The sequence below is a fragment of the Trematomus bernacchii genome, unplaced genomic scaffold (assembly GCF_902827165.1).
Source record: "Trematomus bernacchii unplaced genomic scaffold, fTreBer1.1, whole genome shotgun sequence".
Taxonomy (NCBI): Eukaryota; Metazoa; Chordata; class Actinopteri; order Perciformes; family Nototheniidae; genus Trematomus; species Trematomus bernacchii.
Genome location: NW_022988098.1, coordinates 3,800,979 through 3,825,743, shown reverse-complemented (window position 1 = coordinate 3,825,743; position 24,765 = coordinate 3,800,979). Strand labels below are relative to the sequence as shown.

Sequence of the window (24,765 nt, the reverse complement as noted above, 5' to 3'; positions counted from 1 at the left end):
TCTAGCAAAACACTACTTTGTTTATTAGCAAAGCGCAGCGAGAGCCAGCAGCTCCCAGGAATGTTGTTCAGAAGCAGAAACAGCAGCCAACTGTGATTAAACAACCAAAACAGCACTTTTCACTCAAACTACAGCAGATATTATGCAGTGTTAATCGCCTGTGTGAATGATTTTGAATTAAACTGAGATGTTTTAAAAAGAGTATTATTGCACTGTGTCTTTGGTTACAGTTCTGCGTTACACAAATAAAGCTTTAGACGTGGAAAGGACACGAAATGAAAAGGACAAAAGTGAGCAAAGCAGACTATACAGCATTCATTTTACATTCTATTTTTAGCTTATCTTATTCTATTTTAGTTGCATTTAGTTAACTTCTCCTGCATTACTTGCAAACTAGTCTTGCAATATTCTCTTGCACTATTTTATTTGGATTAGTTTTTTGTCTTCTATATATTCATGTTTTATTGTTGGAGGAGCCTTTGCTTGCATATCTACACTGTAGCAGTGCGTATGACAATAAAGTCCTTTAAGAACAAAATAATCTACTGCATAAACCAGAACCCTTTATTTAAAACAGAGATTCCTCCAGAAACCTTGGCACAGCTCTTCCCCCACCACCCTCCTTCTGACATCCCCGAGGACAAACTAGTGCACACATCTGGCTCTTGGCCACGTGCCCATGCCCGCACTTTCACCAAGCAGTCTGGGGTTTGGTTCCTGCTCGCTGTCTTTGTGTTCCCTCTGCTGGCTGTGAGCTCCAGGCCCCTGAGTCATGTTGGTGACGTCCGCCAGCTCGCGCCTCTGGGACAGGGCGGTCACCATGTGCTCCAGCTTGCAGCGGATGTTGGAGTACTGGTGCTGGCGCTCCTCCTTCAGCTGGTTGAAGCAGTGCTTTAAGGAGCCGTCTGCAGCTGAGCTCTGCCTGGGAGAGGAAAGAGAGGCGGCCTGGGTTTGAGGCGTGATCTGTTGGTCAGTCTGCGTGTCGCTGTCCGTCACTGACAGGCCGGTCTGAGTGGAGGCGTGGCAGGTGATGGAGCTCGCTGGCTCTTTCTCTGTCAGCTGATCTGTGGATAAACGCTGAGTTGTGCTTCCTGCCAGGATCTCCTCCTGCATGTGCGGCCCCTCCGTACAGTCCTCATCTAAAGTGGAGGTGTTGGACACCGGGTTGCTTTTGTGGTTATCTGGAGTCGAGGCTTCACACGGGGGCTGGACAGAGAGATTTAAGGCTCTGCGGCTCGGTGTGCTGGTGAGACGCGCTGACTCTAGAGGCCTCTCTCTGGCCAGGTGAGGGGAGGAGGCCCCCAGGTTTTTGATGAGGAGATGCTCGAAGATGCCGCTGTTCCGGACACTCGGAGGTCCTCGAGTGTTCACAGGTTGAGACTGAGCGTACAGGATCCGAAACTCCTCGTCAAATTTCTCTGTGACCTGGCCAGAGAGCTCGATCAGGTTGCTGCTGTTCAGTTTGCCGTCGGTCCAGTTGTACCTGCACAAGAGCGGGATTTAAAAACATGTATGCATTACAGAAGTACACAAAATAATCAACCAAAAATTGGTTAAGCTTTCCAGTAGGCTCATATAAACAAACTTATAATGCATTTTAAAAAGGCTTCCTTTATAGCCAATAAGTTATAACATTTGGAATAAATTGTTTATGCGATTTATCCAATCCGATTTGCATAATGCTAATTCAAGGCTTTTAGATAAGAGTTTATTTTTACAATTATTATTATTAATTATAAATATTTCAAATAAAAACTAAACGAAATACATAAATACAAAATTGTAATCTTTCTGGAACCGAATATTGATTCAAGACATTTTTGTACTAAATCTAATGCCCTTTGTTTAAAGACAGCTGAGGAACCCTGTGTTACTCTGCTTATAGCCGTGTATAATTATAGTTAAACCACCTTTAAATATTCATAATGCAATACAGCAGTTATAACACATTACAAAGCTTTTATCATGACTTTTTAGGTCAATTATCATAATATCTTCTTCGCTGCTTTTGGTGTATTTTGTGGCGGAAGTACAGCGCCACTTACAGGCCCGGCATATGTACTACAGCGTCTCCAGCGGTCTCGTGTGAACGGACAAGTTTCTTGAGCTGATGCCGTGTGGACGGAAAACTTTTTTGATATTGAATTCGGTTCGTTTGCGTTCCCGTTTTTTTATACATTCACAAATATATAAAAACACACTGATATAGAAGAACAGAAAAGCATGATATCTCCATATTTCTAGTCTGTAGACGTGTTTGCATGAAAGCTGACTTTAAAAATGAATCCATAATAATAAGTATTATGAACATTCCTTAACGCTCATTTCAGATTTGTATTAAACAGCTCGATAAGCAGATTATAATGCATCATAAGTATGTTTAAAATACAAAATAGTCTGGGGTGTCATAGAAAGTTTCACAGAAAAATTGTATTACATTACTCTATTAGATGTGGAGGTTTTAGGCATATCCTCGCTGCATAATACACAGCTTAAGCATTTGCCTTCAGATAAAATGCTTAGCAGGCGTTACCTGTAGGAGCCTGTCGCCACTCTGTTGCCGTCAATCAGCATGAACCTCTCGTGAACCTCCCCGGTAATCCTGGCTCCTGATCTCATGTAATAAGTTGTACCAGTTATGGTTCGCACTTTCATTTGCTGAACGGATTATAAAGGGGAAAAAGAGGAAGAGCAAAGGGAGAAATTAGTGCAGACACGACCAGACATATCAAATATTGAAGATTTATTTGTATAGTATTTTTTTTAAACTAGTTGCAGCTCAAAGTGCTTTAACAACATGGCATCACAAATTAAAAAAGAGAAGAACTGCAGGTCCAACGCTTAAACCTCATGCACACATAAAAAGCATATTATAACAATTCAAGGGACACAACGAGAGATAATAAAAGAAATAATGATCCTTCTCTGTAATAAATAACAATAAAGATTATTCTTATTATTTATAAAGACCTATAAAATAAATAAATAAATAATTAAAAAAATAAGAATACAAAAATGTGAATAAGATACCAATTTAAAAGGGGATATCGCTAATAAAACTAAAATAAATAAATAGAAACAGAAAGGTAAAGAGCAGAAAGATTCTGCCTCTGATGTTTGCTGGTAGGGTGTAACACAGTTGGGGAGCGTATGTAATAAAAAGCTGCTTCACCCATTTCATTTTGGGTGGATTTTTTTAAAGCCATCTGAAGAGGACGTCAGGGCTCGTCCATTACAGGGCACATTTTAATCTGATGCCATCTTGATGTTATTATTGTGCACACAGAGCCACACCCAGCTCAACTGAACCAACCACATACCCGAAGGTCGTCCAGGCGAACGTTGACATTTCTGCACATCTTGAGGAAAGCCGGAGCACACGATTGGTCGAGCAGGATGTAGACGGGGACTTTGCGTAGGGTGCAAGCCTCCTGAAGATCCTTAAAGATATCCAGGTCTGTCAGGGAGTCTGTAACTATGGCAATCACCTGCAGTGGAAAATTACAGAGGTAATATAATAGAATTCCTTTTAGGAGCTGCAGCAGCGCCGCACTCAGCACATGACTGTGTTTTATTATTATCAAATGATCAAGGCCTTATTCAAACAGAGCCGTGAATCTGTCACCTAATGTTTGTGCTGATGAGCTTTCTATTGACTGTGGTCTGTTACCATGGTGATTGGCGGTAACGCTTGGTCAGCAAACAAGTTATACTTTCATGCAGGAGACGAGCCTCTGTTCTCCACAAGCTCAGGTTCAAATGGAGATTTATCTGGTTTTTTAGCAAGGACGAGAGGAATTTCACACGCTGTGGTAAAGGTTGTGTGACGTGTCGAGGATTAGACATGGATGTTTAGATAGCTCAGATTTATTTAGTTAAACGGTGTGTTCTCCACATGCAGCTTAGTCAGGAGTTCCCTGCTTATTTTTAGGGAAATGTGTAAAAAACATAGTCACATTTTTGTGGAATACAGGAGCAGGCTGTTGCTCGTCAGCTGCCTCGTATAACAAATCCTGTGTGTGCCGTGAGCGGTTTGACATTACAAAAGGACAGACAACCGTAAACCTGGACGAGAATATTTGCATTAAGGTTTCAACTTGAGCTGCAAAGGTAAATCGATTAGTTGTCAACTATTCATTTTAATTGCCAACCTTTCTGATCATCATGTAATCTGTTTGAGTACATGTTTAAAAAAAAATCAAATCTGATTCTAGCTTCTCAAATGTGAATATTTTCCAGTCTCTTTACTCCTCTATGACTTCGTAGACGTAAGAGTTGTGGGTGACAGAAATACATTTTAGGAGGTCAACTTGGGCTTTGGAAAACTTACATTTTCCCCTTTTTCTGACATTTTATAATCCAAACCAATGGAATATTTGTGAAAATAATCGTCCAATTTCTCTACAATGAAAGTATTCTCTAGCTGCAGCCCTGGTTTCAATTGTCTGCCAGCACACCATCCTTTCAGCCACAACCCAGAGAGGTAAACCAGCATTTTAATTGCTCTTAATGAAGAGGGAATGCAAACTTTGATAGAAGGGAGCACAGCAAGTCGAGGCACATCTGGCTCGCAGGCCCTCCACAGGCCCGAGGTGCTGCACACACTCCCTCCATAAAGGAATGTTTCTTTAAAAAAAAAAAACATGCCGGACTGACAGCTCACATCAGGAAGCGTCACCATGAATATTCATGGCCAGTTTTTTGTGTTCATTAGATCCTTTTGGCCATTACTTTCTGTCTGATCAACACATCAAAAACCTTCCAAATCTACTCACTGATCAAGGGAACTCCGTAGGGACAATCTGGCATGTATTTTAAGGATGACACAAAGAAGATGTAGAAACTTGATTTTCCCTCCAAAACAAGTTCAATAAGTGACTATATACACTCACTGATTTTGTGACAGCGTTTTATACTTGAATTTGACACATATTTTAAAAAATAACCCTGTTTTAGGATGATACCAAAAAGCAATTAAGCCTAATAAATACCATTAGGAACTATTGTAATGTTATTATTATAAATATGGATGAGTAGAAAATACAAAAATTACTAAAACTGGATATAGCACACCATGTTCCCTCATGTCCCTGCAGGACATTTCTAAAGGAAATAATATAATCAGTTGCCAAATCGAGAGTATTTTTTAAAGGGGGCAGCTGTGCTTTTAATACGGTTTTTACAAACCTCTCTGGCACTTTTCCAACACAATGAAGATACAGAAACTAGATTTTCCCTCCAAAAAAGTGTAATAATTGACAATACACTCACTCGTTTTGTGACAGGGGGGCATTTGATGTTTGAATTTGACAAATATTAAAACAATAACCCAGTTTTAGGATGATACCACAGACCATGCTGCCATTACTGTAGCAATCAGGCCTAATAAATACTATCAGGAACTATTTGGAAAAGTAATTGTAAAAATATGGGGGAGTAGAAAGTACAAAATGACTATAACTACATATTGCACAGCATGTTCCTTCAGATATTTCTAAAGGAAATTAAGATTTTTTAAACGTGGTAGTTCGATTTTTTTTAAAGCTGCAGCTGTGGTTTTAATAGGTGTTTGTGCATACCTCTCTGGCACTCTGGATCATCCGCCTGGCAGCCTCCTTGCAGCTGTAGATGCTCTCCCCGTAGCTCGGCTGGAAGTGCGCCACGGCCCGCGTCACTCCCCGGTACGAGCCTGCGGTGAAGCCCGGCCAGCCGAGCTCCAGCACCGGCGGCTCCACGTCCGACACCTCGGGGAAATACGTGACGGAGGAGCAGTCCAGCGAGCTGCTGAGCTCCGGGCCCTGCTCCTCCCCGAGGAAGGACACACACCGCGGAGGAGGAACAGCAGCGCTGCGGATCCGCTGCATCTCATCGTCCGACAGAAAGTTGGGGATCCTCTCTTTCCTGAGGAACTCCAGAAAGTTGTCTATTCCTCCCGACAGCAGCTCCTCCAGAGCCAGCCGGTGCCTCTCGTTGTACAGCTCCTGCAGCTTCAGCTCGTCTCCCCCGGTGAGTTTGGTCCCTAACCGGAGAGGTGAGTCTTCAAGGCACTGCGACATCGCCACGATTTGTTCCCCTTTCTCCTCCAAACGCTCAGGTGAGGTGACAGGTAACGTTTTCGACCTTACAGGAAGCCAGATTCGTATTTGGATTTTTTCCCTCCGTTCCTCTTCGTATTGGCTGTCTGAAAGTTGTCAGACCAGATTGGCGTCTCCCGGCTCGATGAGGCGGGCTGTCAGTCTAATGTAAAGCCGGTCTCATTGGCTCGTTTGGAGGCAAACAATCCTCCGGTCCGGCCCTCTCTCTGCCCTGATCCGGTTACAGAGCACATAGCAGCTGGGAGCAGGGAGGCTTCACTCTGACGCTTTATCCGGGCACCATGAACTCTGTGATTCCTTGGGACCAGGATCCTCTATTCTCAGTTTAAAACAAACAAAAAAGAACATTTAAAAACACCCACTTTCTGCCAATGGTTTCTCGTTCACTTAAATATCAGTGGTGTAAAGCAACTAAGTAGATTTACTCAAGTAGTGTACTTAAGTTCAATTTTGAGAGACTTTGTATTTACTACTTTGTACTTATACCGACTACAATTCAGAGGTATATCGTGTACTTTCAATCAATAACATTTATTCAATACCTTTAGTTACTTTACAGATTTTAATTAATGATGTCAAATATAATCAACACTTAAATCAGACTTAAGTTACACCTGGAGTCAATTCACAAGCTACCCTGCAGTAAATAAAACTAGCTGCGTGATAACACTTTAATGCATCAAAACATTATAATCAAGACATATCATATATATTATTCTGAAATGGGCCAATCTGCAGAATAAGTACTTTTGGTACTTTAAGTATATTTTGATGCTAATACTTTTGTACTTTTACTTGAGTAACATTTTAATGCAGGACTGTACGTGTAACAGAGTATTCCTACACTTAAAAATATATAAAACATGGTTTCTCTTTCACTTTAGACGAAATTAGACACATAGAAAGTAGATTTCCCATCTGCTCACTTGGCTGTCATCTATCATAGTAAGGATGATTTTTATTATCAAAAGCACACCAAGAACAGAGAAGCAGTCGATAGAAACTAAAATATCAGAGGCTCCCTCAAGCATAATACAAATGTTAACATAACCAAATACAAAAATGTAATAAAGCTTTAAGGGCAAACTGAAAGTGGGAACAGAGCAGCACTCAAAGTCAATACATCTTTACAGAGTTTTCTTTTGAATATTCAGCTATGTCAAGGTCAGAGAAAGTGCACGTTAAGATGACATACTTCCTTTGTAAACCAGTGAGTAAGGTGCACACACTGGGTAACCATAGCAACAGTATCTACTTGTGGTGGATGCTGTGCATGAACTTGAATTGACTACAAACTACAATACAAATGGTCTATGATTTGCAAACAGCCTCGCCTTCATCTAAACCCGAACAGCTAAATAGAATTCCAGAAAATGGTCTTCCAGAAAATTCAAATGTAGAAAATGATTATACACCTTAAATCCTAAACAAACCAGCATGTTATTTTTTACAATTAGAAGATAATCAAGAGGAAAGCATTCCATCTTGGCAACCTCTAATCAGTATTCAAAAAGGATAATGTCCTGCTGTGCATAAGCCTACGGGGACAGAAGCCTGCAATACAGGAGATAGTGCCAAAGAAAAGGAACGCACACACTCCCCCAAAGTACACAATATAATACGGAAACTGTGTGCTAATAAGTACAAATATATATCGTATTGAGCCATGACTACTGGTATCCTTTCCATAACTCTATAGTACAAGCATATATGTGCCACAAATGTATAACTGTATTAAGTAAATCTTATATTTTAGCAACGCTTATTTTATTCCTACTAGTACGATACCAGTTAATGCATACTGCACATCTCACTTTGTTTTTTTACCATAGAGTGATCCATCTTCTTGTTAGAAATCTTTGTTTGTCCTGACTGTACACAGCTACAGGCAACGTCTGAACCCAGTCAGGACAAACTGGGAGGGAAGAGCAAATCCGCGTTTCCTTAATAATGGAGGCCTGTAGTAGTAGCCCTATAAGTCCATATTTACATAAGGCATTAAGGATGTGGTAATTGCTGTAGGCCTCTTACTGTGTAGTCCCGCTACCTGTTACACATACAGGTAGCCAAGTGTACACATATACACATATTTATATATCCATAATATTACAATGATATCTCTAATAGGCTTCTCTACAAAAACCTGTAGTAGCCTACTCTACTTTTAAGTATCACACTTATACTTATACTTTTTGTGTACTATTGCTGCACTAGTCCACTTCTCTTTTTGTAATGACTTGTTGATATGTTTTCTCCATATGTTTTAAAAATATTTTACCACCTTTAATTAAATGTTTCATTAGACCCTTACTGCAAACTGGTTTAGGGTCTCTGCGCTTTCCCCGTCCGCGCTTTTACGCACAGAAGGCCAACAAGGTCACGAGGGTCACAGCCGAGTAGCCCCTATTCTTCAAAACGAGACATAACTAACATTGGTCATTTGATTTCGAGGAAAGATAGTCTTCTCATATTCAACTACGATAGTGGATATGAACCACTAGGTTTCATTTACTGTGCACCTGCGTAATCTACCACTTTTACGCGTGTGCGTAAAAGTCTATTTAAAGCCTTTGGGCTAATAGTCCTGTGCTTTAAATGGCAATTCCCACACCGATTAATATTCGGAGTAGCCTATCAAGTGTTTTTTTCTTTTATCAAAACGTCAGCAGTATTTTGAAAAAACAACAACATGTGACCTAATTAAAAGGAGCTTTTGGATGATGAAGCTCACTGAAACGGCCGATCACGAAACTCCTGTCAATTCCAAATGTACACAATACATTACATCTGCTCTGCCTGCTCCGCGGCGCCATTGTAGCTATGTATAACCCAATCTGCAGCTAGAGCTCTGCCTTACCCCTATAACGACATACCCAAATGTGCACGGGGCTCAGTATACGTACCCCCCCTCCTCCCCTTCTACACACACGCCCGCACACACATCTCCATCTCATCCCCGCCCCTCTCCAACATTTTAGATGAAAGGGCTTTTGGATTTTGGATGACGCTCCGATCACGTGTCCATAGGAAATACACTCGCTATAAATTTTTTGGAGCTGCCTCGTCCTGCGCCGCCGACCGTAGTTGTTTTGCCGTCTCCATACAGTGTGGCTGAAGGGTGGAAAGGTAATATAATGTAATGTACCTTGCCGTGGTCACTGACGGGTTCACGCCAGTTCACCGGGTTCACTTGAGGAGAGCTCCCACCCCCTGCTCGCCTCCTCTTCTTCTCCAAACGCAACGATCGGAGCTAATCCAATATTATTCATTTATATATTCATGTCGGATTCAATTTTTTCCCACCGACTGTTGAGGTAAGGATCTACTCTTCCCAAAAATAATACCTCTCTGTGTTGGCGAGGGCGCGTTCTCTAAAAGTTGTTTACTGAAATTAAGCCTCGCTATTGAATATTGAATTTTCATCTGGTGCTGTGTAGTCAAGGCAGTTTATATGAAGTCGCCAATGTATAAAATGGCGACAGTAGGTGGAGGAGGGGGGTGGAGGTTTTTTTGGGAATATTCATAAGGTTATATAGAGTGCCAGATCGCCTTTGGCAAGTACACTCCGAGGCGGTGTGTTGCCCCACAGCCTTGTGAATGGAGAGAAACGGGTTAACTCGTCAGTTTGTTACAGTTACAACAAACCGAGCCTCCGTCTGGCTGAATGTGCGCTCCTCCTTGCGCTATACAATGTGGCGTATCTGCTTATTTTATTGCACAACGCTCTGTATTTCCCCCACTAGGCTGTGTGAGTGTGAGTGCTTATTTAGTTGTGAAAGACTTCCAAAAGCAGTGCTATAGCGGGCGGTACGACTGATTTAAGAGTCCATAGATGTTCAAAACTGCACGCCAAGTATCAATTTCCATCTATTGATCGCTCTCACTCTATCTACACATTTCTTCCTCTTGCCTGAGCAGAAAAGGTAGGCCTGTATCTCTATGCACAGGACTCTTTTTCTTTCATTTCCTCCTCTTCCTCCTGCCAACATGTGCTGCTGCCCTACTAACACACGTACACACACGTACACACGCACACACACACACACACACACACACACACACACACATAAACATACAGAACAGTAAAGCTGCTGATTTCAGGAGATATTTTGCAAACTGTGGATTATCCTTGAGGCATCGTATTTAAAATATCAGCTCAGTATGGTCACATTTTCTACCCGTACGTAATATTGTGCCAGCTTTGAATGCCATGTGTCTCCCTCTGCCCTCAGCGGTAGGACCTCTGTGCTGACTAATGTTGCCTGCGGATCTGTGAGTGCACTGTCCATAACACAAGAAACAACCCCAGATTATACAAGCTAGACAGGCATGAATCATGGGCAATTTTTGGAATGTTTTTTAATTATTTATCCATTAAAGCTTGTTTTATATATAATGTAGGTCATGGAAATGACTGCGTAACATTTTGAGGTTTTCCTGAGAGAGTGGGTGTTCGGTCTGTGGGGAGTGACTCCAAAGTGTGTGTAGAGTCCAGGGGACATTTCTGCTCTCCGAAAGTTGTGTGTGATACAAAGGTAAATGAGCTCTTGCTGTGCAGATCCGGGCAGATCGGGTTCTGGGCCCGGTGAGTTGAGAGTGTGTGGAGGATTTCACTCCGGCAGGACGCTTACTCTGGGGGAATGTCAATTCCCTTTGTGGATCCCTGGGAACAGTCTTCCATCTCCCTTCTCGGAACTGCTCTAATGAGGCCAGGCATATTGCCTTTCATCCGTCTCTCCCTGCAATTAGGCACAGCTCACAGTTTTCGTTATGGCCACAGCGCAGTGTTTGTATACACAGACACAATGTAGCGGGCCAAGACTGCCCACTGCTCCCCTCAGCGAGAACAGCGTCTCGGCACATGCCGCCCCTCGTATACCTGGAACACTGTACTCTTCAGGATTTGGTGTTCTTACTTCCAAAAACACTGTGGATGTTGTGTTTCTGTGTGCCTCCCACAGCTCAAAGTGAATCCCTTGCCAGAGCATACAGAGGAAGGTCATATGGTCATGATTTGCAGAATTACTTGACATGGAGTGTAAAACATTCCTTGAGTTCAGAGGAGAAGAAAATCTAATCTAACACCAACCAGATCTATTTTCCAAATCGCTCTTGTTTAACACAAACAAGCATTCAAGACCGCGGCATACCTCATGATCCTCACAGAAAATGCAGAGTCCTATTTTTCTCCTACAGAAAGGACGGCGTTCTATACAGGTTCAGTTTTATGTGGGTCTTTCATCCCTTTTGGTATTGCTTTTGTCACCGGACCAATGCCGTATCGAAGCCCAGACCGCTCAAAGCCTCACTAAAACAGCATGTTTGCACAGTTCCAAGCAAAAGAAACGCTTGAGCACCGTGAGGGGGGGGGGGGGGGGGGGGGGGGAACCTTGGGGCTAGCGGGGAAAGAGCCCCTGCCACTTTCTCTGTCCCATGCAAGAAAGGTTTGGTCAGCAGGAGCTGGCATTTGCCAGTCTTTGGCAGTTATAGGAGGCTGTGATGTCAGCCATTTTAGGATGGACAGTACAATGTGCGGTGCGCCGCCATCTTTCTTCCTTTTCTCCTTAAGTTGCCAAATGAATGCCTGTAGTCTTGGCTACAGAACTGAAGAAGTTATTCATCAAAAGTGATTTAAACGGATGCATGACTCAGATTTTATTCTTTCGTTCTGTGCGAACCATGGTTTATTTGTCTGTCATTCATCTGGGCCACAGATAAAACAATGTAAGATTTCATCAGTTAGCGTTCGCCCTAACACAAAACAGGACTTGGCTAAAAAAGAGGATCAGACAGAGTGAATGTAGTGAAAGCGCCTCCGTCTGCAGGCCTCTGCGCTGATTTACTGAGACAGAAACAGTGTGACAGGAGGTCATCTGTACGCCCGCGATATTTCTTTCATCAACCTCCGTCGTGAACACGAGAAAGGCGGAGCTGATTGAGAAAGAAGAAAAAGCCAAGTTGTTGTTGCGGACCTCACCCGAAGTTATCCGAAAGAGACCCATGAATAGACTTCTGAGGGATGGCAGCATGTGGATTAAGTTTGGCCTGCACCGGATGCAGTCCAGGGAATTCACTGTGTGTGTGTGTGTGTGGTGTGTGTGTGTGTGTGTGTGTGTGTGTGTGTGTGTGTGTGTGTGTGTGTGTGTGTGTGTGTGTGTGTGTGTGTGTGTGTGTGTGTGTGTGTGTGTGTGTGTGTGTGTGTGTGTGTGTGTGTGTGTGTGTGTGTGTGTGTGTGTGTGTGTGTGTGTGTGTGTGTGTGTAGGTCGTGGGTATGGGCGTGATTCGGTTGTGTGTGTGTCGAGGTCGTGGGTATGGGCGTGATTCGGTTGTGTGTGTGTGGCGTGGTGGGCAAGGGGAAGAGAGGGGTTGCCATGGCAATGTTAACACATGAGTGGCACCACCGACCGGTCTCCCAGTGGACGGGGCTGCAGTCATGGAGGTAAGGGGGGGAGTGTGTGTGTGTGTGTGTGTGTGTGTGTGTGGCTGACAACACCTGCATCTCAGGCATTCAGACACTAATAAGACACAAACACACCCATGGAGAAAGAAAAAAAAGAGTCCGCCGGGGAGACGGAGGAAACACACTGAAGTAACGGCGTGTCTTCAGCTGGACATTGAAGACGCCGGTGTGTGTGTGTGTGTACGAGCCTCGTGCTAAGGAGGCTGATGAGTCTGAATTGTTTTTCAGCACACGTAACACTAGAGCCTGACACTCATTTATTCTGGCAAGCGTACAGTGCCATTCACATACAGAGATGTCCCCATAATTGAAACCTGTCCATCTTTACTGTCAATAAAATAAAATAAAAGCTCACACTACTCCACTGTGTCGGCGTGATGGACACAGGAGACACCCAGGAAAAAACAGAACAATCACAATTCTTACAGTCACGCTGGATCACGTTTCCCCCTTATAAATGAGGCGCCATTGTTCCCAATCTCTTCACTGAGGAGGACAGTAATTGCTCTCTGTCACTGGCTTATATTTGGGTGTCCAGCTGATCCACCCACATGACGTTAATCTATTTAATGGACATTTGCTAGAAAATGTCCCTGCTAAACAGATTATTTTTTGATCATTCAAATGTATCCATCAGGAGTTCCCCCCTCTATGCCCAAACCCCTAGGCAGGTCATTTTTTGGCAGATATTTTTGGAAACTCAAGACAGCGGCAGATCACTGTCAAAACAAATTACACGCAAAACTAATACTACGATTTTATGCCGCTTCTTTTTTTCTTTTCTTTTTTAGCTCTTCTGCGACATCAAGAGACTCCTTGCCAGTTATTCATTTCAAAGAGGAAGATTTTCAGCACGGTGCAGGTGCTAAATGTTGCGGAGGTGAGGAGGGGGTGTGTGTGTGTGTGGTGTGTGTGTGTGTGTGTGTGTGTGTGTGTGTGTGTGTGTGTGTGTGTGTGTGTGTGTGTGTGTGTGGTGTGTGTGTGTGTGTGTGTGTGTGTGTGTGGGTGTGTGTGGTGTGTGTGTGTGTGTGTGTGTGTGTGTGTGTGTGTGTGTGTGTGTGTGTGTACGAGGTGTCAGCGGGGAGGAATATTGAAACAGCAGAGCCTGTCATCACCATCAGTCATCCTCTCACTTCACTCCCAAATGTATGAGTTTTGTCTTCCTTTGTCCTTCTTCCTCCTCCAGCCTCCGCATTCTCATTCATGTGACAGGTGGCACAACAAAACACCAATCTCTGTTTGTTAATGTCAACTGTAGGTGACCCAACAATCTGGGAGTGTCTGAATCAGTGGGCTGTTTTGAATTAAATTGTAATGTTTAGCAAACCACTTTGCCGCCTCGCCTGCCTTTCCGCTGGTAGCAGCTCTCCGCACATTGAGCGTGTTTCTCCTGTTGTAATATTGTAATTACTGCAGCAGTTTATGAGGTGATGAAAGGGAATACACGCTGCTTTCTTTCAATTGGTTTTTCGCTGAGATGGGAGCAGCGCACTCATCTGTTTGCCATGTAAAAGTATAAAGAATATAATTAAATATTAATGAGATGTAAATATAATATTGTTATGGAAATGACGAGTGTAAGAGCGCATAAGGGAGGCCCCTCCTGTAAATCTTAAAGCTGCTATTAAACGAGGCGGAGCGTATAAATCCCATCAGAATTTAAAACCTAGCCTAATCCCATTTGTTTTGAAACGCTTGTTTTTGAAAAGTTGAATGGCGGAGACGTGGCGAACAAGGACCCTCCGCTAAGCGTGGGTGTTCGGAAAAGCACGTCTGAGAGATCTGCCACGTTCTCCCCCTCCTCGCCTCCAATACGACTCCCCCGGTGTGCGGAGATGAAAACAGTACCCCCCTGAAAAGAGTTTCCTCCCCCTGTGCCGTGGATCCAGTGCCAGTGCGAGGACACACGACACAGGGGACAGCGATCATACCTCGAAACACAAGGCCCGGCTTTTCAGAGACACCATTCACTGCTCCCTGTCTGGGAAGCCCTTGTCTTGTGTCTGATCGCACGTCTCGCTCACCAGACAAAGCAGCCCCTTCTTTTCATAGGTGACCTGATTCTTTACGTAACCTTTCTCAACTCTTGGCTTGTCCCGGGGTTTCTCATACCGGCATCCCCTCTGCTGGGTTGGAGGGCTTCTACACCCTTTCACCGCTTCGTTATCACTTTATTTTCTGCAACTTACGGCGTGCTGTGTGTGGCACAAAGAACATTCAACACTGATCTGTTCCATAGCATAGTGGCATCTCTCATGCAGATGTTTCAGATGTGCACATCTCGCTCACCAGATACGATACCATACCATAATGCTTTGTAGTGATGAAGCAGCCCATTCTTTTCATAGATGACCTGATTCTTTACGTTACCTTTCTCAACATTTGGCTCGTCCTGGGTTTCTTCATGCAGGAAGTGTTCATCTGTACTTGGCTCATACCGGCATCCCCTCTGCTTGGTAGGGGGCTTCTTTACTATTCCACCGCTCAGTTATCACTTTATTTTCTGCAACATACGGCGCGCTGTGTGTGGCACAAAGAAAATGAATCAATTCAACACTGATCTGTTCCATAGCACAGTGGCATCTCTACCGCAGATATTTGAGATTTGCACGTCTCGCTCACCAGACAAAGCAGCCCGTTCTTTTCATAGGTGACTTGATTCTTTACGTAACCTTTATGGCTCGTCCTGGGTTTTATTTGGCATCCCCTCTTCTGGGCTTCTACACCATTTCACCGCTTAGTTATCATGCGGGGGTAGGAGAAGTACTCAGATCTTGTACTTGTGTAAAAGTAGAGTGTATGAATACTCTGTTACAAGTGAAAGTCATGCATTCAAAATGTTACTCAAGTAAAAGTACAAAAGTATTAGCATCAAAATATGCTTAAAGTACCAAAAGTAAAAGTACTCATTATGCAGATGGGCCCATTTCAGAATAATATATATTATATGTTTTGATTATAATTATTGATGCATTAAAGTGTTATCAAAGCTGGTAACCATGGAGCTCATTTTAACTGCTTTGTATGCTGTAAGGTAGCTTGTGAGGTATAATTATTCATCCAAATCTGCCAAGTAACTAAAGGTACTAAATAAATGTAGTACAAGTACATGATTTACCTCTGTAGTGAGGTAGAAGAACAAAGTAGCAAACATGGTAATACTCAAGTAAAGTACCTCAAAGTAAAATACTTGAGTAAATGTACTTACTTACTTTCCACCGCTTTCCACTGCTCTGTGTGGGACACAATGAATCACTGCTCTGTTCCATAGCATAGTGACATCTCTCACACAGATGTTCAGATGTGCCTGACTGCGTCCCTCGGCTGTGTGAAAGCTGGCTCCTAAATCCCTCGTTCAGTGGAAAAAAACTCAATGAAAGCCGTGTCCTCAACAGGGGTTAATGGAGGGAGCCGTCAGAGGATATCATGACCTCTCTGGCGACAAAACATACAGCACTCGCACGTGTCTGGATGCAGTGAACCGGGATTACTGCATAAGATGCTGGTGACCTAGTTTTTTGTTGTTGTTTGTTTGTTTTGTTATTTTTCCTGTCAGCCAGTCAGTATAAATACAAAAAAAAGGTAGGTAGGTATGAGGACGTGAGCCTGTCTGGGATCAGCTTGTACCGACGGGCAGTCATTTGAGGGTTTTAATTCTGGAACAGGTTCATCTTTTATTTACCGTCCAGCCGGCCGCGGTGAACACGCACGTGGATGCAGTGACGAAAGTCTGTGAAAGTGCGTTCCACTGGGTTCAAAGGCAGCATAACAAAAGAAAAATGTGAGTTGGAAAAAAGTATGAGATATGGTTTTCATTGTAAGCGACAGAATGCAATGCAAGATGTCAAGGTTTGCTGATGCTTTTTATTTCCAGAATGATAGGCTTGCAGGAGAGGTTAAAGCCTGGGTGATATGGATAGATGATGATAGGGTGAGACTAGTTTTCTGTCGCACATCAATGCTTCTCCAGCTTCAGAAAAGAAGAAGAGTGGCATTCGGAGGCTGTGTGGGTGTCAGAAGTTCATGCAGAGGGCAGAGGGTGCAGAGCGCCCCTTTGATATTCTCTCTCATTGTTTCTATTACATGTTTTCTACTTTCCAGTGATTAAAACCACTAAAAACAAACAGCCGTATCGCTAATGAAACACTTGGCTGTAGTCTTCGCATTGTCTTGTCCTAGAAACTTTATTGAGTATTTGTGGCTCTGTGAGAGAACAGAGGCCTGTTTTTCACTTTATAATGCGGAGTAGAAAGAACAGCCTGCAGAGACAATCCGTATCCATCGTCATGACTGCAGTGTTATAGAAAGTGAAAGCCTGCCAATGTGGTTTGCTAATGGATTTGTGCACCATGGGATCTGTGTATTGTGTTCGTATGCATGCGGGCGACGCCATGCTGTGTGTTGAACACGTGTAGGATGAAATGGGCTGATCCTGCAGCTGGCGAAAAAGCTTCAGATGTTTTTACCTTCTCAGATCCTATGAAAACTGTTGTTAGCTGACTGCTGGGACACACACACTCTTACACACACACACTAGTCACCTGATTTCCCCTCTTGACATTACATTATGCTGGGAAGGATCACTGTAACGTCCGATGTAAAACACCTGGCTGCCATCCAAACGTGGCAGTTAAACGCTCACACTCCAGTGCAGTCATTTAACCTTCACATGTCTTCTTCATAACATAAAACCAAAGACTGCACAACTCGGAGCATGTGACACTTTTTTATATATTATTTAAGTCCCGATTTCTTTCCACGAAAAATAAATGCTTACCCAAATATTTTTTTGTAGACAAACAGATACCTGTATGCATATTTTTGCATATTTTCAGTTGCTGCAGACAATGTGTGGCAGCTGGTGAGGTTAAACACACCCAGCTTTATCAATTTGGAGTGAAGTGCCTCCCACTCAGTAGGTACAAAATCCCCAAGGTATTCTGCGGATGATATTTATATACTGATATTAACTCTTTCCAGGAGGCGGGCAGGTGGCATCTGGCGACAATAATCCACAAACACTGATACAAACATCACGTTTATAAATATGATATTAACTTTAGCTTTAGACTTGGTGCCAACCGGCATTTTTATTACATGTTTTGTTAATATCATGAGGCTGCTCTAAAATGTATTCTGTGGATTGGTGCCATGGCTAATAAGGAGAGCCAAACCTACGGCAGCCGTGAATTAGACTGTCGTTTCTGTCTCTGTCGATTTACATGCTGTTTTTTCTGAATTCATAAAAAATGACAGCTAGACAGGAGTCTTTAAATCTACAACAATTACTAGAACCTTGACACGCTGAGTTGATTGACTGAGTTTCGTGCCCTGGATTATTGTTTTGTAGATTTACTTGATATATTTAATATGCCCAATATTAATATTAATGGTGTACACACTTTGCCAAATTTAAAAACAATGTGTCTCGAAAACGAAATCCACTTTCATAATTATAGGCATAATGTAAAAGGTTTTTTTTCCAAATACAAGCCCTAGACTCTTTTTATGTTCTGCTATAATTGCTGATAAATACCACCTACACGTATCACACAGTGTGGGGGTTTTATCTTTCATCATCCTGCTTACTTAAATACATCATGCATGAATATTTAATATTGGAATTTTCTTAAAGCAGAATTATAAACTGCCTTCCATATAAAACCGTTTTTTATCTGTAATTGTGTTGATGCTCTGGTGCCATATACTGCTTTTTTATACCAGATTCAAGATAAAAGAGTCACATGTCTCTTTTGTTGTCCTCTTTTCCCACAGGTTCCCTTGGAGCTGTTAAACTTGTCCATGTGACAGGAGTCCTGCAGAGGGCATGAAGCAACACTGTGATATCATAGTGGCTGGTCCATGACACTAAACTCCATTAAACCCTCTCCACTCTCCACCCGCCCTCTGTTCTCATCACACCGGACAAGCAATCACTCACTCTCCATCAACACAGAGCTGCACCATGGCCAGCAAGAGGAAATCCACGGTACCATGCATGATACCATCCAAATCCAAACATGTGCGTGAGGAAATCATACTGGGCTCGCTACCAGAACTGCTACCAACCATCCCAGAAGACAGCATACTCAGCATCTCTGGAGAAAAGTCTGGCCATTTCTCTCACAGCTCCTCCAAATCCGACAGTGGCAGCGAGATGCAGAAAGCAGGTGCATACAGCTGTCCAAAGTGCCGTTTCGAGTCCAGAGATCTAAACTACTTTTTGGATCACATGCACAACTGCCACTTAGACTTCAGGGCTCAGCCCACTTTCTACTGCCTGAACTGTGAGGTGTCGGTCGTCCGCTTTGAGGCTCTGGCGCTCCATAATGCTACCGCCCACCCTAAGGTAATGGAGGGCTTGGTCACTGCCTCCCTGACTGTCAACAAGAGGGATGGAGTAACCACAGTGGAGCAGAGCCTCTTCACCGAGAGCGGAGAGGACTACAGAGAATGCTCAATCTCCCTCACAAAAACACCTATTGCAAAGATGATGAAAAGCAAGGGGGAGCACAAAAAGATTGTGGTTTCTCACACCGTGGAGGTACGCAAGATAGACACTGGAAAGGATGTAGACCCCAGCATGATGACAAATGTGCCTGAACTCCAAAACGGGGCTCTCAGTCTTTCTGCCGCTCCAGCTATGCCGAGGACAACTGTCGCTCACGTGACGAGGACGACAGTGCCCAACCAAGTCTTTCACCAGCACACTCCCTCCCTTTACTCCTCCCCCTCTGATTCCAATAGAGACCTTCCAAAGGTGATGATCCCCCTCAGCAGTATCCCCACCTACGATGCCGCCATGGACACCAGCAGTTTTCTCAAGACATCCTTTGGCAAATTCCCCTACCCGACCAAAGCCGAGCTCTGCTACCTGACGGTGGTCTCAGAGTTCCCAGAGGAGCAGATCAAACTGTGGTTTACCGCCCAAAGGCTCAAGCAGGGCATCAGCTGGTCTCCGGAAGAGATCGACGAGGCCAGGAGGAAGATGTTCAACACGGTGTTCCAGGGTGGAGCGCCGCAGAAGCAACCCGCAGTACAGCGGCACGTCAATCACATTGTAACCCACCACACTGTCCACGCAGGCTCAAAAGGACCAAACTTTCAGATGGCCAAAGTTCCCTTCGGTGGTATGAAAAGGCCTGTCGGAGCCACACAAACAAGCATGTCAACCAACCCCAATGTCACCAGGGTCTCGTACTCTACTCCAATTCTCCCCCCAAGGTTCCCATCTGTTGTCAGAACAACGCAGGTACTGACCAAGAGTGTTCAACCCACTGTGGAGCCACACAAGAGCAATGGCCTGAGCTTGGATATGGCTGGAGGTGGCGTTTGTGTGAGTAGCACCAGCAGCAGTCGGAGCAGCAGTAGCAACAGTAGCTGCAGTAGCAGCAGCAGCATCAGCAGCTATTCCAGCAGTAGTAATGGGGTTGAGACTCACAACAGGAAACCGGTGCAAAACAGCAGCCCAAATAACATCTTCGCCACTGGCCCTACCAACATTAGCAATAATGATGAGCACTGTGTTGCCAACTCCAACAGGAAAGCAAACCTTCAAAGCAGTTCGCCAATCAGATTGGGAGGTTCAAACGGCCCCAAGAGTCAAGTGATCATCGACAGCACCAGCAAATTCACCATCACCTGTAACAATCACAACAACGGCATCATCAGTCCACAAGAGCAGGCCAGCGCCGCTGAACCGAACGACTATCGCATCAACAAGACCAACAACAGCAGTATTATCAATGAACACCCCAGTACTCCCTGTAATGACAGTGTCCCTAACCTGAACCATGCCAGCAAATCCCCAACTGAGAGCACCAGCACTTGTGTCATTGCGAAATCCTCTGTTTTAGACGAGGGTAAATGCAACAAGAACGTTCCCATAAAAGGCATGTCGATCCTACAGCAACTAATCAACGACGAGAACCCATATGTTGGAGACAGAAGCGGCCCGGAGCTGAAGATCAATCCCATCAAGATCAACCTTAAGAGGCTGAAGATTAACGAACCAGATACTACGGCTGAGATTGCACATCGGGATCATAAGTCCGAGATAGCCGAGGTGCCGTCATTCTCACCGCCCTGGGCCAACAAGACCCCCCAGCAGCTGCACATCCTCCGCCAGGTGTTCTCCACCACGCGCTGGCCCAGCAGTCAGCAGTACGAGGAGCTGAGCGGCCAGACGGGCCTTCCCAAGTCGGAGGTGGTGCGCTGGTTCAGCGACAGCCGCTACAGCCACAAGAACGGGCAGCCGAAGTGGCTCGAGACCTACCAACGACCACCACCACCAGTGACAGAGGAAGTGAGGAGCCACGGAGAAGCGGATGACGAGTCGCAGAAGGACGCTCCGGCAGCCAAAAAGAAACTTGTTGAGCTCGCCGTGAACAAGCACCTTGAAGGAGAGGCAGGACTGAACGCGCGGGTTGTGTGGCAGGATTCATTCTCCCCGCTGCTGGGTCTGATGGGGTCCGAGGGGAGCGTGGATCGAGGCCGAGCTGAGGAGGCAGCGCAGCCCGTAGTCCTGCAGGACCCCTGGGCCCAGAGGGCCGAGGACCACCAGCAGCCGGAGGCCACGCAGGCACTCATCGAACAGAGTGACGCCAATCAGGCCAGGTACGTCCGTCATCAGTGACTCAGTAGATTCTCTATAGTACTTTCAATTTCGAGATACTTGTACTTTACTTGAGTGTTTCCATGTTTTGCCACCCCTACCCCAATACAATCCAGAGGTTAATAGGGTAATTTGAATCCACTACATTTATTTAATACCTTTAGTTACTTTGCATATTTTGATTATTGATAAATGTAATCAACACTTAAATAAGACTTGTGTTACACTTGGAGTAAAATCAACAAACTACCCTGCAGTGTACAATAGTATTCAAATTATCTGCACCTTTACCAGCTTAGATAAACACATTATTGCATCAATAATTATAATCAAAACATAACATATATATTATATGAAATGGGTATATCTGCATAATGATTACTTTTGGTACCAAATACTAATACTTTTGTACTTTTACTTAGGTACGATTTTGAATGCAGGACTTTTACTTGTAACAGAGTATTCCTGCTCTTTGATGGTTTTGCTTTTACTTAAGTACAAGATCTGAGTACTTCTTCCAACTCTAGTAAGATTCTCGTTCACAGCGCCTTCTGATAATTTACAGTCGTAGTGCCATTTATCAATCAAGGAAAACAAAAACAATGTAAGCCAGATGCCGTGATGAAAGCCTGACAGCTTGTTGTTTGTAGTGGTGGTTCGGTGATGTACAGTAAAAAGGAGGCAGGAGAAGAAGTGTACAGGTACTCACGCTGAGCTGCTTCTTCAGGCAATCAAAGGTCCGTGTTTAAGACGCTATTTTTAGATAAGGAGGAGTCTGGCCTGCTGAATTATAGATCGAGAGCGCATGCTAATATATGTGAATAAATCATGACAATTGTCTTTGATGGGATGGATTTCCAAGAGGCGATTTAACAAGCCTCCTTAAACAGGAAGTGTACAATCACGACCTCACGATTTGTTGCATGTTTCTGACAGGGATCGCCTGAGGATGGAGCTGCTGGAGGTGTGATGAAGCCGGAGGAACGAGAGGTTTTTAAAAGGCTCGCTCCCCTGGACGAGGTCTAAACAAGAGTGTTCATAATGACAGCAGATGTGATTGTAGCTGGACCGATGGACTCTGACTGTAACTGTGAATACCCCCCAACCCTCCTCTTCCTCCTCCTCCGCCGCCTCCTCCTCCTCCTCCATCTGCCATCACTTCCTGCCATCGTCAAAAGAAAGAACTTCTCACCTTTGAGTCCTGTGATGTTTAAGCCTTTCATGCTTCTTTGTGATTGTGTGGGGAGGGTGCACAATGAGGTCAGTACGAGGGATCAAAGAAAAGAACGAGAAAAGACGCACACTGACTGGAAAACTGACTTGAATGAGCGAAGATAAGTAGGACCGCGAGATATTGTGTTTGGGTGAGAGGGAAAAATATATATATATATATATGATTGAAACTGCACTAAAGAGGGTTTGTACTGACTGGACAAACAAAAAGACGTGTCAAGGAAATGTTATTGTTGGCTTTGTGATATTTTTTACTTTTTTAGCAACCAGTACTTCAGCACTGCCTTGAATTTTACTTTTTCCGTTATTTGGTTTTTCAATTCTATTTACTCTTCTATAGTCACTGTAAGTCCAGATGCAATCAAACATGGTTTATTTAGATCTGTATAAATGTTAGTGATCACTTTGCAGAACAGCTACACGCAAAAGACTATATACAATGCACTAATGAAGACAGCAATGCTAAAAATCACACTGCCCCACAGCACAGGTATTGAGCGCTCGCTGGAGATCAATACACTACACTGCCCTGCAAACTGAACAGAGAGAAGCCTGCCACGCTAACGTTGCCTTACTCAGCTCTGTCCATGTGTTTATATGACCTGTCTGTCCATACACTTGCTTTCCAGCTATCGTGCTGTCCTGAAAACAGAAAAAAAAGGAAAAAGACAAAAAAATATGCCAGTGCATCAATGGTCACTGTTTGTCTATATCTGTGAAAAGAATCTTGTGCTGCTTTCTGTACACTTGGAGATGTTTAACTTTAAGCTGTAATTGTATCAAATATTGTTACTGGCGAAATGTTGTTTAAAGCGAAATTATCAATTTGATCCCTAGACACTGACAGAGTGAGATATTGTGCTAGCTAGAGAGCCAAATGAGGATTGCTCTCCTCTGAATTTTCTTGTGTTCATATAAACATACAGTCACTACATGAATCCTATGAAGCTGCATCTTTGTCAAGCTGCTAATAGCTAAGAACGGTGCTATACCATCCAAAGTGAAATTGGAGGTCAATCTCCTACCAGCAGTGTATGCACTTGTGTCGAATGTTACACATTTATTTTGGTTTGAGATACATGGAATCTGGACTTACGGTGTTATGATCATTTAAAAAAAATAAAATAAAAAAAACTTTTATGAAATAGTCTGATCATAAAGCACTGTTGTATCATCCTTTCTACACTTCTGAATCTTTACAGAATAAACTGAATACTCACCAAGCAGTCACGCCTCATTATTTTGTTTCAGCACCTTGCACCAGGAGTGAATATGAATGATGTCGTGCATGGATAGCAATCGAATTATTCAGTGCTGATTGAGCAAGTAGCAGGTAATCCACTGGAGGAATGCACACAGCCTCCCCTGCTGGAGAGCAGCTGGCAGTACAGTTAGTGCCAGGAGCTGAGATACAGGGGAAATATTTAAACTGTTTACAGACCGAAAGACCCTTTATTTATCGTCTGTGAGGTGTATCATTAGGCATAAGGCCTTATGTATGAATGCAGATGGTGTCTTAAATAAAGTGGGCAAATAATATGCTTCAAGCCTGCCAGATGGTACCAGACTTACAGCCTACTTATCACAGGAATAAGTACACCAGACATTTTTTTAAATACCTACATCCATAAGGAGAAGTTAAATTGTTAGGATTGGATATCATTTATTCTTGGTACTGTTCATTTGCCTTTAAAGGTTGTTAAACCCACCTCACAGGCTGATCATCTCAGTCCTCTATGCATGTTTTTAAGTCCTATTATGCTAATGATTGGGGTATCTCCACCCTGCCTCCCACCCTTCTCCCCTGCCCCAAATGGTCCTGGACTTGGTCAGTGGCCTGGACCCGCTTGCACAAAAACCAAACACTGTACAGGAAAGGAAACACTTGAAAAAAGCAGAATCGGGCCTCTTAAGGTGAGAAATAAAAATGTGTTTGTGTGAGAAAAACACTTAAGAATCAACTTTCTATAAATGTACAAACTTAAAAGGTAGGGTAAGTAAGTTTGAGAAACCGGCTCGAGATACACTTTTTGTTATATTCCATTGAATGCTCTTAACATCCCGATAGCAATGAATATCTTAAGTGCTTTGACAAAAAATCCATAAAAAAAAATGTCATCTGTGGAAGCCGTAATACTGTAAAAAGCACGACCAATCATTTTTAGAATAACTGGATGGCCTACCTGCCTGTCAGCCTTCCATCGGGGCACAAACTTATCTCGTGCCCTCATTGGTCATGTGCGCGTTCGTGTGTGTTGGAGGAGGGGCTCTGTAAGGAAGTGGGAGATTTTCTCCGGTTGTGTATTTTCAAATTCTAGCGATCTCGAGCCGGTTTCTCAAACTTACCTACCCTACCTTTAAGA

The 24,765-nt window shown here is 43.6% G+C and overlaps 2 protein-coding genes across 5 annotated transcripts; one reads left to right on the top strand and one right to left on the bottom strand.

Moving 5' to 3' along the window:
* fam83d (family with sequence similarity 83 member D) lies at positions 1-6,426 on the bottom strand. The gene is made up of 4 exons (XM_034121630.1): positions 5,580-6,426; positions 3,321-3,488; positions 2,534-2,658; positions 1-1,483 (listed from the first exon to the last, which is right to left on the bottom strand). Exons 1-4 carry the CDS (start codon positions 6,054-6,056, stop codon positions 646-648), a joined length of 1,608 nt encoding a protein of 535 aa, XP_033977521.1. The 5' UTR covers positions 6,057-6,426; the 3' UTR covers positions 1-645.
* si:ch211-232b12.5 (zinc fingers and homeoboxes protein 3) lies at positions 3,371-23,628 on the top strand. 4 transcript variants are annotated; one of them, XM_034121626.1, is made up of 4 exons: positions 9,092-9,409; positions 13,347-13,435; positions 18,331-21,171; positions 22,106-23,628. In XM_034121626.1, exons 3-4 carry the CDS (start codon positions 18,521-18,523, stop codon positions 22,137-22,139), a joined length of 2,685 nt encoding a protein of 894 aa, XP_033977517.1. In that variant the 5' UTR covers positions 9,092-9,409; positions 13,347-13,435; positions 18,331-18,520; the 3' UTR covers positions 22,140-23,628. The 4 variants fall into 4 exon arrangements, with proteins under 4 accessions (XP_033977518.1, XP_033977517.1, XP_033977519.1 ...); XM_034121627.1 differs by lacking the exons at positions 9,092-9,409; positions 13,347-13,435 and adding an exon at positions 3,371-3,509; XM_034121628.1 differs by lacking the exon at positions 13,347-13,435 and having other exon boundaries at positions 9,092-9,221.
* The last annotated feature ends 1,137 nt before the right edge of the window (positions 23,629-24,765 follow it).

Coding starts and splice junctions, on each gene's coding strand:
- fam83d (XM_034121630.1), bottom strand. CDS start 6,056: ATGTCGCAGTGCCTTGAAGACTCACCTCTCCGGTTAGGGACCAAACTC. Junction 2,659..3,320: donor TTCGCCTGGACGACCTTCGG/GTATGTGGTTGG, acceptor TAATCCGTTCAG/CAAATGAAAGTGCGAACCAT. Junction 1,484..2,533: donor GTGGCGACAGGCTCCTACAG/GTAACGCCTGCT, acceptor GCTCTTGTGCAG/GTACAACTGGACCGACGGCA.
- si:ch211-232b12.5 (XM_034121627.1), top strand. CDS start 18,521: ATGGCCAGCAAGAGGAAATCCACGGTACCATGCATGATACCATCCAAA. Junction 21,172..22,105: donor AGTGACGCCAATCAGGCCAG/GTACGTCCGTCA, acceptor TGTTTCTGACAG/GGATCGCCTGAGGATGGAGC.